At 47.9% G+C, this 15,233-nt stretch overlaps 1 protein-coding gene across 1 annotated transcript in view; it reads left to right on the top strand.

Annotated features, from left to right (window-relative positions):
- Positions 1-387: 387 nt before the first annotated feature.
- Positions 388-15,233, top strand: part of LEMD3 (LEM domain containing 3) — a 33,469-nt gene continuing 18,623 nt past the window's right edge. Inside the window, exons 1-5 of the mRNA XM_066591574.1 lie at positions 388-1,421; positions 5,842-5,870; positions 10,878-10,941; positions 12,240-12,307; positions 13,920-13,999. Of these exons, the coding sequence (XP_066447671.1) occupies positions 473-1,421; positions 5,842-5,870; positions 10,878-10,941; positions 12,240-12,307; positions 13,920-13,999 (1,190 nt within the window). The 5' untranslated portion in view covers positions 388-472. The remainder of the gene's footprint in view (positions 1,422-5,841; positions 5,871-10,877; positions 10,942-12,239; positions 12,308-13,919; positions 14,000-15,233) is intronic.

Below are 15,233 nucleotides of genomic sequence, written 5' to 3'. Positions count from 1 at the left end.
GATCGGGCATACATTTTGGCAGACCAGGCATACACAAGGCCAGATCGGGCATACACGAGGGCAGATCGGGCATACATTAAGGCAGACCGGGCATACACGAGGGCAGACCAGACGTACATTAGGGCAGACCAGACGTACATTAGGGCAGACCATGCATACATTAAGGCAGACCAGATGTTCCATGTGTTCGTTTTCTGCTATTAATTTCCTATGTGAAAGAGTACTTCTAGAGCTGCTCTCCATACTGAGCCGTGGGGCTGCAGCAGCCGTAAAGCAGTACGTGAGTCCAGGCCTCTGTGTCGTGAGGTCAGACAGCTGGCCGTACGTAGCGGCCGTGCTGTAGGCGGACCGTGTAGACGCCGGCACACCCCTCCCCTGCCGGGTAGTCGGCTGGTCTGGTTCACAGTCTAGCCCGCTGACGTCAGTTCCGGGGCACCGCCAGCGTGTGTAGGGGGGCACATAGCCCAGACGAATGGTCAAAATGGCGGCCGCGCAGTTAACGGACGAGGAGCTGGTGTGTGAGCTGAGACGCTTCGGCATGATGCCGGGACCGGTGACGGACAGCACCCGGCCGGTCTACCTGAAGCGGCTGAAGAAGCTGCGGGACGAGCAGAGGCCCCGACCCGGGAAGACGCGGCTAGCGAGCAGCCCAGCCGTGGACGGCCACTCGGAGAGCCTGGGCACCCGGCCGCTGCCCGGGGATGTGACGCACCGGCGGGGCGGCCGCCACTACCCGCAGGCCGGCACACAGGCTCCGCTCATGGGCTTCAGCTCCGACGAGTCGGACGTGGACTCTGCCCGGGGGGCACATGGCGGGCGGCGGGAGAGGAGCCTGGCCCGGCGGGACTGTATGGACGAGACAGACGGGCGGAAGGCGCCGAGCTGGTGGGGGACGTGCAGGGAGGAGGCGGCTAAGAGCAGGACTGTGAACGGCAGCCGCCTCACCTGCTGCCGGGACTACTCGGACTCCGACGAGGACGACTGTATGGAGGATGAGCCCCCCGGCCGCCGCAGCAGCAGGCGGGCCCGGGATAACGGCGTGGAGGATCGGGGCGCCCCGGCCTGGGCTGCGGGCTCTCCCCGGCATCGGAAGTCTCCGGAGGCGCCGAGCAACAACCACCTGGCGGAGCGGCTCTACCTGGCGGCCAACAGCGTCCCGAGCACCGGCGGCCTCCCGTCCAACCACGCCGGCTCCAACCACAGTTACTACCCGCAGGCCGGCAGCCCGAGGCCGCAGAAGCTGGCAGAGCCGGAGGAGGCGCTGCTGCAGCAGTTCAGGGGCGGCGAGGTGTCCCCCAGCGCCGGCTTCAGCGCGCACTACCTGTCCATGATCCTCCTCACCGCCGCCTGCCTCTTCTTCCTGCTGCTCGGACTCACCTACCTGGGGATGCGGGGCGGCGGCCCGAGCGCCGAGGCGGGCAGTAAGTACAGTAGGTGGCTCTCAGCTGCTGGGGGTGATGGGGCTCTGGCTGACATGTCCCCCGGCCTCATGCTTGTGCTTAGGGATCACACCTGCGCTGCGGCACAAGACACCCCTGCATGCAGCGCTCCTTCTTCTGATAGATGGCGGTCAGCTGAGCGGAAACCAAACGGACCTCATTGTAGTGGCGTTGGAGCCACTGGGCTGGGAGCCACTGGGCTGGGAGATCCGTGTAAGGCGGGGTTCACATGGGGGTGAATTTCCAAGAGGGCTCTTCGCACGGACATTCTGCAGAACTTCCACCTGTGCCCGCTGCCATAGGACTGCATTAGATAACGCAATCCTAGGCACACACAGCTGCGATTTGTCCGTGTGAAAACAAATTGTGGCATGTCCTATTTCTGTGTGGGTCTCGCAGAGGCCTGCACAAACGTCACTAGTGACGCGCCGGCTCCGCTTTGCGCATGCGATGGCTGGGCAGCAGCTGGCACTTAGATGAGCAGAGCAAAACCCCGGGAATGGGTGAGCATCGGGTCACTGCAGGGTCGGATCCAGCTGCGAGAAGCCTTGCAGCAGGATCCGACCCGGCCGTCTGCAGGCGGCCTTACAGTAGCAACAAAGTGGATGAGAGTCTGTAAATGTTGTCCAAGAGCTGCGGGGGTAACCCGCCAACATCCCTGCGGAAATAGGCTTGTAGTGCACAACTCAGTTCTGCAGCATGTGCGTTTTATCGCCGGTTCCGCTGCAGATATTCATTTTTTTTCTCAATGAGGGGCTGAAATCTGCACAGGAATCCGTGAAAAAACCCGCAGCAAATGGTACGAGATGGGAGGTAACGTTCTGTAGTAGAATGTCCGCTGCGGACAGTCCGAGGGGAATTGGCCTGTGTGGACCCAGGTTTAAAAGGGCCCTGAAACAACCCCCTTTGGGCTGCACAGTAGATCCTACTGGCGGTCTGCGCTGCGCCCCTGTGTTTACTCTCTGCTGATGGTTGCTGCGCCGCACTTGGCTGTGCAGCTTGGCATTTGACACTACATCACAGTTATGGACACTTATGTAATGGCACTCTCGGAGCTCCAACACACGTGCCTTTTTTTTTTTTTTTTTTAAATGCAAATGTCAATGCAATTTTCTAATGTTAAAAACGCATCGCACTAAAAATCGCTAAGGACAAAATTGCAATGTGTGTTTATCATTAGAAAGTCCAATTGATGTTCACATTAAAAAGTGTGTGGAAGCCCTAAGGCCATTTTCACACGGCCAAGAAAATCGTTCGAAATGACTATGAACTCCGTTGTCTTGAATGGGGTCGTACACACCAGTTCTGTCATTTCTCCAGCCACACCCATGGATCGCTACTTCCCCGAAGTGATGCGAGACGTTTCTGATACACACCCTGCAACCGCTGTTGGGACGCACGTTGGCGAGTGTGATATTAGGCTGAGTTTCATGGCCCGATATCACTCTTGCCCATGTGAGATTGGTCTAAGGGTGCACTTGTGTTTAGCTGGTTTGGTGCGGAGCTGCATCAACGACTTGTGAACTTACCATTAATATAATGTGCGTGAGTCATTCATGGGCTGAAAGGGATTCCGCAGGAATCTTGTTTCAGTCTCTTCAAAACTACAAAACAATGCACTCACCCATAAGATGTTTATTTCTGAAATGCTCCATTCTAACGATTCCTCTTGTTTACTGCTCGTTGCCAGGGAAACGGACCAACCAGCCTGGAGTACTGGATCAGCTGGTGGCGGGCAGCAGTGCACACTTCTCAGATTCCTGCCACCACATGTAGATGAAAGAAAGTAGTGAGAAGTGCTCGGCTCCAATTTGGTTTCCATGGCAGCGAGCAGTAAACAACTGGAGGGCAGAGGGATCAATATATGGAGAAGGGAACACTGGAAATGGGAGTTCATTATTTTGTGACTTCAAATCCCTTGAAATAAGGTTCCTGAGATGGGAGAGCCCCTGTAAGACTCTGTCCGGTGGGCCAGGCGGTAGGTCTGTGACCGCCTGTGCGTGTGATGGAAGATCTGTAGTTTTCACGTTCTGCATCAATCCGCGCAGATAACCCTCTGTATACAATGGAGTTGCAGTTGGTCTTCAGCAGGGTGCAGTGCCGTGATGTGGCCATGTGTAGAGCCCTCTGTAGCCCACACAACCTGTTTGAGGACCATCTTAGTAGTAACAAGACATTTGTGAGGATATCGGGGGGGCTTACCCAGAAGAGCCTCTCTGCTATACTAAACTGTACCTTTATGGGATGCACCCCCCCCAACCCCCGCATAGATCTCTTATCTATCTCTGTCTGCATCCCATAAAGGTAGAGTTTAGTATGTGAAAACAGTCCCGATATCCTCACAATTCTCTCTATTATTGATTGATTTATTTTTTTTTACCAATAAAGTTGTCCTCAAACAGGATATATCACATGCGTTTTTCTGTTGGGCCCCCCTCCCCGACCCTTTATGTCTTAGGGCTCATGCCCACAAGCATTGCAGCATACGCCTGCAGATTTACGCTGCGGGAGTACCACGATTTAAAGCAAAAAGTGCCTGCTGGTGATCACGGAATTCCACGGGCTCCATTAATGCTATATTAATGGAAACCTCCCGAAGGTGTAAATCCGTGGCAAGTACAACATGCCACGACTTATTTCCTGCTGCAGAAATCCGCATTAGAATTCCACATGTGAGCATTAGCAGCCAGAAAGCCATTCTGTTCAATAGAACCTAATAGCTGTGGATTTCCACCACGGGAAACTGGGTAGAAATCCGTCCGTGGGCATTCATCCTTCTAGAGACCTTTGCAAAAACCCCAGTAAACCTACAACCTGTTGTGATTGGAATAAAAAAAACTACTGACCCCTCAGCTAACTTCACCCAGACGAGTGCGGTATTAGGCCCTGAATCACGGCCCAATGTTGCACTCGCTGACATGCTCCCCCCTGCGGATGGGAGGCTTTTTTTATTCCAAAACCGCCTCACATCTCACTTTGGGGATGCAGCGATACTCTGGTGCAGCTGACATTGATGAAAACAATGGGAGATGCTCTGTGAGGGCATGTCCAAGGATGGCACGTGCCACGATTTGTTTCCCGCATCTGTGTGCGATACACAACAAAATGGGATTCATGCATGTGTGAGATTTGTGTGCTTTGCAACGCAAAAATCTCACGTGATTTTCTTGCCCGTGTGAAGCCAGCCTTAGAGCTCCTGTCCATAACCGTGTTTTCACCTCTTATGTGTGCCTTGCACAGGTGTGATATGGAGTCTATGGTCTTTCATTGATTTACGCACATGTGTGTGTGGACACTGCGATACGCACGAGAAATAGATCGCAGCATGCTCTTTCTCTGCATATCACATGGTGTGAGCCCCATACAATGGTATAGGCAGAGTATGAAAAGCTGTCTTTATGCAATACTAGGGGTTATGGGTGGCGAATCCATACACAACCCTGATCTGAAAGGTGCGTGCTGGGCTTCCCTTTTAGTACGCCATACTGGGAACAGGAAAACAGATCTTCCTGTCCAATGGCTACATTGGATGGAGCTGAACGGACCTGTGGGGCTTATATCATGGCCTCCGGAGTAATAGTGCAGACTGCTCCATTGCATCCTGCAGGATCTGTGCATTTGAACAGAGCCTCCAATGCGGACGTGAATGTGGCCTTAGAAAACCCATTTTATTATATAGCGAATGGCCACTATAAAAAGATAGGCGCTACAGCTCTTCTGGTCTGTGTTTACAGAAGTAAGGTGACTGCTGCAGGTAAGCAGAGGGTGGCATCGCCGTCAAACTCCTGGCATCATGGCACCCAGGATATGAGCGCTGTTGCCTCTGATTGGCTCCAGTGGTCACCTGACTTCTGCTGTAAACACAGATCAGGAGAGTAATGGGAATCATTGCGCTGCTTATTGGTGGGAGAAAGTATTGTGGCTTTTAGTTTTGGTCATGGCCATCTGTTTTAAAAAAAAAACAAAACTTTTATAGTAGAACATATACGGCGATTGAAATGTCCTACCATAACGTGCCGGGCCCACCACGTCCAACAAGTGGTCACCTGGTATCGCAGCCTCCAGTGTCGGTGACCTCATAGGAGAGTGGCAGGCTGTCTGCTCACTAAAATTAGGCAAGGCCCTCTTTTCATCACCGCCGGTGCAGCTTACCCAACTGTTGTCATATGGCTGATGTGAATGGAAGCTTTAACTTTTTGGTTCGCAATGTCCCCAAAGCGTTGGTCCATGCTTGGTGACATGAGAGCTTTGCTACAAAAAAACTTCAAAACTGCTCATTTGTGCATCTGATCGCCGTTACTGTGTTTTCCATAATCAGGTTAACCATTTAGACAATGCATAATTTTTGCATTACTACCAAGCTTATTTACACAACTTTCTCTTTTTCTTTTTTGCTTCCTAGTAAGAAGTCCTGATGATCTGTCTGGCAATGTAAGTAGTATTTCCTTCTTCGTTCGTGAATGCCTCCTTGGTATTCTAGAGCTTTATTATTTAACAGCCCTTTAACTGCTACACTTCCCCTTTCAGATTGTAGGGGAGGATGGCAGCCAGTAAGATAAATGACTGTGTAAGGGTGCTTTCACACTTCCGCTGGGGATTCCGTTTTTCTGCTTTCTTTGTGGAGCAGGAATGGGGAATCCCCAGAGCCAAATGGTTCCGTTTCTGGACGAAGCAGAAGAGCGCTGGGCAGATTTCATTGACTATAATGTGGTCCGCCCAACTGCTCAGTTTGGGGACAGAAGAAAAAGCACTGTATGCAGCTGAATCTGCGACGGAATCCCGTCCGGAGGTTCCAACACAGATGTGAAACCGACCCAAGGCTGCTTTCTGTCACTGATCAGTTTTTGAAAGAGATGGATCCATGTTTTTCCCCACTGATTTCAATGGAGTGTAAAGCAATCAAGTTCTCGTGTTTTTTTTTTGTTTGTTTTTGTAAAATAGCGCAGTTTGCAGCATTATTTTTCAGTGCAAAAAAGACAAACACCCGACAAAATAAAAGCAAATGGAAGCCTTTCCATTTGCCTTCTGTTTCTTTTTGATACCGCATTGAAATAAATGCAGGGGAAAAAAGGTTCCCTTTTTTTCTTTGTTTGTTTCTCTCCTCCCAAAAAAATAGAGCAGAGAGACGGAAACCCTGAACTGACCGTAACGCAGGTGTGAAACAGCCTAATGTATGGTCTGGGTCTGGAAAACGAGAGCCACTCTTACACAGCAGCTCATAGTGGGGTTCCTGAGTATGGGGCCCCACCTATATTGCCAATAAGCCTCAGTAGGGCATATGGCCAAGGTTTGTTCTCAGGAGACAGCCCTATTAAAGGGGTTGTCCCGCTCCGAAACGGGGTTTTTTTTTTTTCCAACCCCCCCCCCCCTCCCCCCCCCCCCCGTTCGGCGCGAGACAACCCCGATGCAGGGACGTACAGAAAGCTCACCGGAGCGCTTACCTTAATCCCCGCGCTCCGGTGACTTCTATACTTACCTGTGAAGATGGCCGCCGGGATCCTCTGCCTCCGTGGACCGCAGCTCTTCTGTGCGGTCCATTGCCGATTCCAGCCTCCTGATTGGCTGGAATCGGCACGGGGCGGAGCTACACGGAGCCCCATAGAGAACAGGAGAAGACCCGGACTGCGCAAGCGCGGCTAATTTGGCCATCGGAGGGCGAAAATTAGTCGGCACCATGGAGACGAGGACGCTAGCAACGGAGCAGGTAAGTATAAAACTTTTTATAACTTCTGTATGGCTCATAATTAATGCACAATGTATATTACAAAGTGCATTAATATGGCCATACAGAAGTGTATAGACCCACTTGCTGCCGCGGGACAACCCCTTTAACTCCTTAAGGACATGGCCTATTTTGGCCTTAAGGACCAAGCACTATTTTTAAAATCTGTCACTTGGTGGTAACGCTTGAAGGCTTTTACTTATTGACACGATTCTGAGACTTATTTTTTACGCAACACATTTTATTTAGGGCGCCTGCACACGAGTGGAAATTCCGCGGCGGGATTTCCCGCGGAATTTCCGCCACTGGAAGCCTGCATAGGATTGTGTTAACAAACGCAATCCTATGCAGACGGCCGCGCAAAATCTCCCGCGGCATGTCCTATTTCTGTGCGGGGCTCGGTACATGAAAGAGCTGGGGGCGCGGGTGAGTACGCGCTGGTCCATGCAGGCGCTCGGGTCCCACGGATCCGGCCCGCCCGTCTGCAGGCGGCCTTAGTAGTAAATTTTCATCGATTGTCTTAATTTTTAATCAAAATTAACTGAATTTATTTTTAAAACTCGGTTTAAAGATTTTGAATTTTTACATCTTTTATATTGGAATCATATTTTGTGTGTGTTTTTGTTTTGTTTTTTTAAAGGACTCCAAGTAATTTTTTACGTTTACTAGTAAATTAGAAAACTTTATTTTTTTTTATCCTTCAGCACCACTTTAGGTCTGACATGGCATTAAAGTCCTATATATCAGAAAATCGACATGAATAACTGTACCCATAACATATTCAACATGTCAGTTAGGAAGCCTAACCTTTTAGCTATTTCACAGGAATTGTTTTGTGAATTTTATTAACATTGTGATTTGAAGATGAAAATTTCCAATTTTTCCAGTAATACGTAGGTTTAGCACCAGATTTTATTTTTTTATTATGCCAGGGGCAATCTCAGGACACATTAATAAAATTACAATTCCAGTGGTAGATTTTATGCATGGGCCGGGTTGTGTGGGGCAGGTTTCACAGTGATGAGGGGTGTCGTTCCTTTCACTCTTCTGTAACAGACTCTGCAGCTTTTTGGGGTCCTTCCCTTCTTACCAGTAGAGGGAAATTCACTGTTGTCCTGGTACAGTGTGTGTGTCCTCACTTCCAGAAATGTGTTCTTCCCCCTATTTCCTAGTTCCCAAATGTTGATTACCTCCTCCTGGAATCCAAGATAGGTGCCCCTCTGGCCAGCACATGGGTATAACACGTAGGCATTAGTGTCACCTGTATGATGTACACAGCCAATAATTTTTATCACCCCCCCCCCCCCCCCTTGTTTTCTGCATGGCACTATATGGCTTGATGACTTGATTAGACAAGTTAACCTCTCCCATGTACCTATTGTAGTCAAGGAGTCTGGCTTGTGGGGGTCTCTGTCCTGGTACCTCGTACTGGTCAGGGGGTACTGCTGTAGTTGTGTATTGTACTCAATATAAGGACATCCCTATTGTCCTTATACTTGACACACAATACTTTATCGCCACATAGTGCCTGGCCCTTCCACCCCTCTGGGAATTTGCCCAAGCAGTGACTTAGGGAGGCTTTGCTGTGTTTTTCTAACAGTGCCACATGCCACAGTTCTTCTGGAATAGGGGAACACTGGTGTAAATAATATCCAGGTACAGATGGTAACCCTGGGTGCTACCAGTAGTGGGGGCACCAATTCCCATATAACTTTTCCTGTAACTTCCAGAAATGGGAGGCATTCTGGAGCTCCATTTTGGTCTCCTTCCCTTTGAACATCCAGAACTTTTGGATGCAACCTGATGTGCTTTCACACAGCTTGTACGTTTTCATGCCTTACCGTGCCCTGTTACTGAACAAGTACTGGCAGAATTGAAGCCTTCCTTTGAAATGTACTCGGGGCTCATCTACAGAAATGTTTTTCTCCATAGGAGCCCCAGTTACAGGGGAATACATCTCCCATGTAGTGACAATAGTCACTGGCAGAGCTGATCACTGTCTGCTAGGACCTTGTAGCTCTGCTGTGCCCGGGGGCTCCTGAAGGTCATGTGATCACTGGGTCGCATAGAGGAAGAAACACTTTCACTTTTTAGTACATGGCACTTATTGAGCGATATGTACCTAGGAAAGAAGGCAGAAGTGTTTTTAAAAAACGCTTCTCCTCTGGGTCCTCAGCTGTAACAGCTGACAACCTGACCTGCTCCTGCTTGATTGCAGGAGCAGGGTCTTTAATCCTGCAACGTACATCTGCTATCGGCGGGATTAAAGCCCAGGACCAAGCGCCATATATTTCCTGGGGATTAAGGGTGGGATTAGCTGTGCTGGTTACATAAAATGTGTGTAATGGGATTATTAAGCATGTGACAGTTGGAAGATTGTGGTGTTTAAAGAGTAAAAAGTACAGAAGCTGCCGAGGGCACATCATTCAGATTAAAGTTGTGCTTTATTAGTGGATGCTTCTGTGCTCTAGGGAATTGTAGGGTGGTACTAGTAGAATGGGAACGCCTTATGTTATAGTGTAAAAAGGGAACCTACGCAAATGTACCTTAATTTAGTAAGAACTACCATTGTTAATACTGAAAAGATATTCTTATCCTAGTATTAGAGAGCATTGTACTGGGATTCTTTGTAGTAAAATGGATTCTAAAAGTGGAAAAAAAGGTTAAATGGGAAAAAAATTTACAAAACCTCAAATACTAAAAATGTAAAACTATATATATGTATGTAATGGTGCCATGGATAAATAGATTTCTGAAATAAATATACCATTTGTATTGCTGCATCTGTAAATAGCCAAACTATTAAAATGTTATCCTGCATGGTGAACGCCGTTCTTGAATAGGACAACGCTGCAGCACTTAGAGTGGCTGCCACTAAAAGGAACCGCTGCTCACCAGACAGGTATAAATCCTAGAGACCACTGCACTTTAGTCAGCTGATTGGCAGGGGTCCTGAGAGTTGGACCTCTGCAAGTAGATAATGATGGACTATCCTGAGGTTAAAATCTGGATAACCCCATTAATGTGAACCCATGAAGTCCTTTTGAGCACCGAGTGTGCGGGCGCATCAAATGAAGACCAGACTCCAACACATGCATTGGACTCCTAGGCCAACAATGAGGGAACGGGGAGGCACGCAAGTATAAGTCACCACTCCAAACTCGGTGGATTAGTACTGAGGCCATAAATTTCTAGGGACATTTGCTAAGCCTGGCACTTCCTGCGTTGGGTTTAGTAAGCTTTCCCCCCATGCATAGTGTGCTGACTACATGAAGATGTGCTTCCTCGGCTCCTCCGTGCGCCTTCACAGAAATGTGTGCTTAGTCCAACGAAGTGTACTTTTCTGGCATAATTTACATCAGTCTAGGCCATAAATTACACATAAACCTGTTTACTTGGGACTTGCACGATCCATCCCAAAAGCCCCTCTCAGTTTTCAGAAAAGGGACAAGGCCGGCCCTGGAGGCAGAAAATTTGCAAAATTTCTGCGCAAGCAGGGCTTGTGCAAAAATGTGCAACTCTTCTATGCCAAAGATCTGGTGTAGACACTTAAATGTCCCCTTGGTGCATGGTGTTCAAAGGACCTGACGGGTTGCCTGTAAGTGGGTTGTGACAACGTGTATAGTTACATATTTTTCCTGCCGGTCAGTGAATCCCTGGTTTTCTTCCAATTTATATCTTGCATATATGTGTAACGGTCAATGTTTTTATTTCAGACTGCCGAGAAAAACCTGGTGAAGACGCTGCATAAACTGCATGACAAGTTGGCAGAGAAAGCAGGTAAATTCCATTTATTTTTCTGAAAAGCTCTGCATAGCCTGCATTCTGGCCTTACATCTTATGAGACCTATCCGATACAATGTTTCTTACATGGTTGCTGAACATATACATTTTATCTCTCGTTCATTGCCCAATTAAAATTTGACTTCGGCACTGCATCCCTGTTCTCCCTACTGGTGCTCGTTTACTTCCCGCAGTTGTCTGCCGGAATGGATCACAGACATCAGGGAGGTTTTATAAAAACCCTGGAAAAATCCCTTTTAGAGAGTTTGACCCCCTTTTTAGTAAAGATTTTCTGCTATGCAATAAATTGTTTTACTCCAGGATCTCAGTGCTTTCCCAATTCTTGATTTGAAGACCCACCTGCTGCACATTTTAAGCCGTGGTTGTGTCCCATCCCCTTCCATAAGAATGAAGATGTGACGGTCAAGTTATGTAAAGTGACCACTTCCTTGGCTGTTCCTCTGCTCTGCACTTCTGTACAGACACTGGTCCTTTTGCTGCCAATATCTGTGCAGGTACAAGCTGCAAAAGGACTGGTCTCTGCACGGAGGTAGTTAAAGTGAAAGAAACGGGAAAGCAATTATGTGGCTAAATTGTATGGCTCTGGCTATCTTCATACTTATTGATGAGTGGAGCACCATGTCCAATGCTTACTGTGTCCTTAAAATAATGAATTGGGTAAGCACTGTGATCCTATGGTGGTCCCTGGAGTAATAAATATTTATTGCCCAGCAGATATTTTTACTATAAAGTGGCCAAGCCCTTTGAAGTGCCCATATACATTAACTGAATGTAGGCTGAGCCTGCTGATTTCAGGGGGACCAGCGAACCATCTACTGTCTAGGGTGGTTTTCCTAGCAGTAACTGGGGGGATGTGGGGTATTGGGATGTTGCATTTCAACCTGTCCAGTTGTCTTGTTCTCAATGGAAATGGGCTCCCTCTTGTAGCAGCGTACTCCCATCTCCCCATGATGAACCTGTACTCTTGGCTGTGTGTGTAAGCAGGGAGAATTGATAGGAACAGCTATCGAAAGTACATGGCCAGCTTTCACATCCAACAGATTAGTTGTTAATATTGGATGCAGCCCATCTGCTGTAATATCCGTATGTGACACATGGGACCTTTGCATGTATTTCCAGCCATCTTCACAGCAGGTAGAATTATAGTGTTTTAATTATGTAGATTTCAATCTGCGCAGAATATTTTCCAGTTAAATTACCACTTATGTGCTCTTGACATCCGGAAAACCTATTCTTTAATGTGTTAACTTTTTCCTGTAATGGCATTGCTGTAGGAGAATACGTATGTGGTGATGCCGACTACAGTCATATTTCCGTCCAGGATGCTGCAGAATATTTACAGGTCAGATATGGTTTGTTTCCATTTTTTTTCACACTCTTGATCCGCACTGTGTAGTAACACATCTACAAAAGGGTAATCTGTGGCATAACCTGACATGTATTTTACAAGGAATTCACCTGTTAAGGATGCTGCATATTCTACAGTTTGTCCGCTCCATGTGATCAGGTTTGATATACTCCATTCACTTGTATTGGATGCAGAATGTCAGCGGATTTGATAAGGATTTGATGATCGATTTTGTACTAAATCCTCAAGTCCTGATCATGTGACCATAGGCCATCTGCAATAATATAGGGCATGTCCACACATGTTTGATTAGTGGGATTTCAATAATGGGGAGACTGTTGATCCCCTGTAAATCCCTTAAGGCTCTGTTCACAAGCGTATTTTCATTGCGTTCCCCGCGGCGATAATCCAGCCGCAGGGAACACAGTGAACGCTTTCCATAGTGTTGCTATGGAAAGAGCAGACCCCCTGTCCAGGAGCGGAGAATCATAGCGATTCTCCGCTCGCGGCCGGCAAATCGCAGCATGTCGGGCTCACCGCGGAGATCTGTGTACTGGCGGCGGCTCCCACGGCATCTCCGCCACGGGATAGCACAACGCCATGGACAGGCAGCCTATGGATGAATGCACACTGGCGGGAATTTCGCGGCGAGATTTCTCACAGAACTTCAGCTCGTGCACGCTGCCATAGGATTGCATTAGATAATACAATCCTCTGCAAACAGCTCTGATTTGACCACGTGAAAACTTGTGCGGTAAACAAATTGCGGCATGTCCTATTTCTGTGCGAGCCTTGCAGAGGCCCGCACAGAAACGTCACCGCTGACGTGCGCCGGCTCTGCTCTGCGTATGTGTGGCTGTCACCAGCCAGCAAATCGCAGAGCAGAGAGAAGACACTGGAGGAGGTGAGCCGCGGGACATTGCAGGGGCACGGCTTGCATCCCGCAGTGAGAATTCTCGCAGCAGGATCTGACCTGGCTGTCTGCATTCACCCTAAATTCAGGGAAAAGGGTAGAAGACATGTTAATATTGCCATCATTTTCCAGAGTTCAATGGATATTCACAAAGTGCCCTTGGCTTGTGCTGTATCTCACAAGTCGGTGGCTGAGATGGAGGTATTAAACCAGAGTCTGCTTGCTGTCTATACACTTAAATGTAGACGCAGCAGAATCGCTGGTCTTTTGCTCTGTTTAGAGAAGTATCTGAACAGAGAAGGGAGAAAGTCTTTAAATTATACATCTTAATTATATTTGGGATATTCCAGTAATTATCTTGGACATAATGGCACAGATGCATTCTTCTTTTTTTTTTTTTTATAAGTTAAAAGGGTTTTCCAGGGAGAATAGTATTGATGACCTATCCTCAGGATAGTTGAGCAGCTGGGGGTCTGTCATTTGAGACCCCGACCGATCAGGTGATTGTGCACCCACTGACAGCACTGCCATTACAGAGGTCGAAGCAGATGGCAGATGACCTGAGGATAGGTCACCAATAGTATTCTCCCTGGAAACCCCCTTTAATTCATTGGAATTCAAGTAGTAATACTTTGATAGCTTGATTTTCTTTTTGTTGTTGTGTGTGATACATTGTGCTAACTTTATTTACAGGGGTTTGGCCATGAATATGTTAGTGAGCTGAACAATTCATTGATGTGGATTTTACAATCTGGAAAAGATGTTGGAATCAAGTGAGTTCATTTTAACAAAGGATTTTTGTCATATTGCCAGTATTGCACTTACCGTATATACTTGAGTATTAGCCGACTCTAGTATAAGCCGAGTCAATAGGTTTTACCACAAAAAACTGGTAGCTTATTGACTAGAGTTAGCAGAGCTATACTGGAGTATATATTAGGGGGGGAAAAAATCGCAATACTCTCCTCCCATTCTGTGTCCCCGGCGCGATGGTCTTCCCGGTGGTACGGCAAGCTGCTTCAGACTTCTCCCTGCTCTCATCCCCTTGCTCTGTTTTCAATTCCCCCGCCCTCAGCACTGTGTAAGTAAGCACTGTGATTGGATCGAGTGCCAGCCAATCACAGCCGGCGCTCGATAAACCAATCACAGCCATGCAGTGATGTCATTCACTGGCTGTAAATGATCGAGCGCCAGTTGTGAGTGGCTGGCCCTCAATCCAATCACATCACTTACCTACACAGCGCTGACAGCGGGGGAATCCAAAGCTGCGCAGGGAGATGACAGCTGGGCGAGTTCTCAAGCAGCTTGCCGCACCGCTGGGGAGACCCATCGCACCAGGGACAGATGCAGGCTGGGAGGTGAGTATTGCAGGGTTTTTTGGTTGTGTGTGTTTTTGTGTTTGTTTTTTTTTTACACCTCACTCGAGTATAAGCTGAAGGGGGCTTTTTCAGCAAAAAAAGGGGGGTTAAAGACCAGGCTTATACTAGAGTATATATGGATTAAAATAACCATCCTAGAGAGGTGCAGAACTCGATCGGTGAGCATAAACATGTTACATTTTGTAAGCATATCTAATTTCCTAAGGGCTTTTTTTTTTCCTGTAACTATTTTTATTTATTTATTTATTTATTTATTTTTTTTAAAGTTTTCCAAAAAATGTGTATGAAAAGTACCGCTAGGTTCCAGCAAATATAGAAAACAAATTGGTACAAAAGAGAGAAATGAATGCTAAGGCACCTTTACGAAAGAACTTTGCAATACTGGTACGGTCTGGACAATGGAGTATCTTACTAAGGCCAAATGTACACAATCGGGTTGGATTCCACATGCGGGATCCCGCAGTGGAATCCTGTGCCCGGGAGGTCCGACTTTCTCATCTGTATGCGGATGTGCCAGCCGGCGCACTGTCGTCTCGTGTAAGCAAATATGAAGGAACAGCCTGGAGGAAGACTGTTTGTTCAAGTGCTATAGGGAGGCACCAAGCAAATGTAAGGGGGTTCAAAGGTG

This window comes from Eleutherodactylus coqui, chromosome 2 (genome assembly GCF_035609145.1).
Source record: "Eleutherodactylus coqui strain aEleCoq1 chromosome 2, aEleCoq1.hap1, whole genome shotgun sequence".
NCBI lineage: Eukaryota > Metazoa > Chordata > Amphibia > Anura > Eleutherodactylidae > Eleutherodactylus > Eleutherodactylus coqui.
The sequence above is the reverse complement of the archived record's forward strand: the minus strand, read 5'-3'. Positions and strand labels throughout refer to the sequence as shown.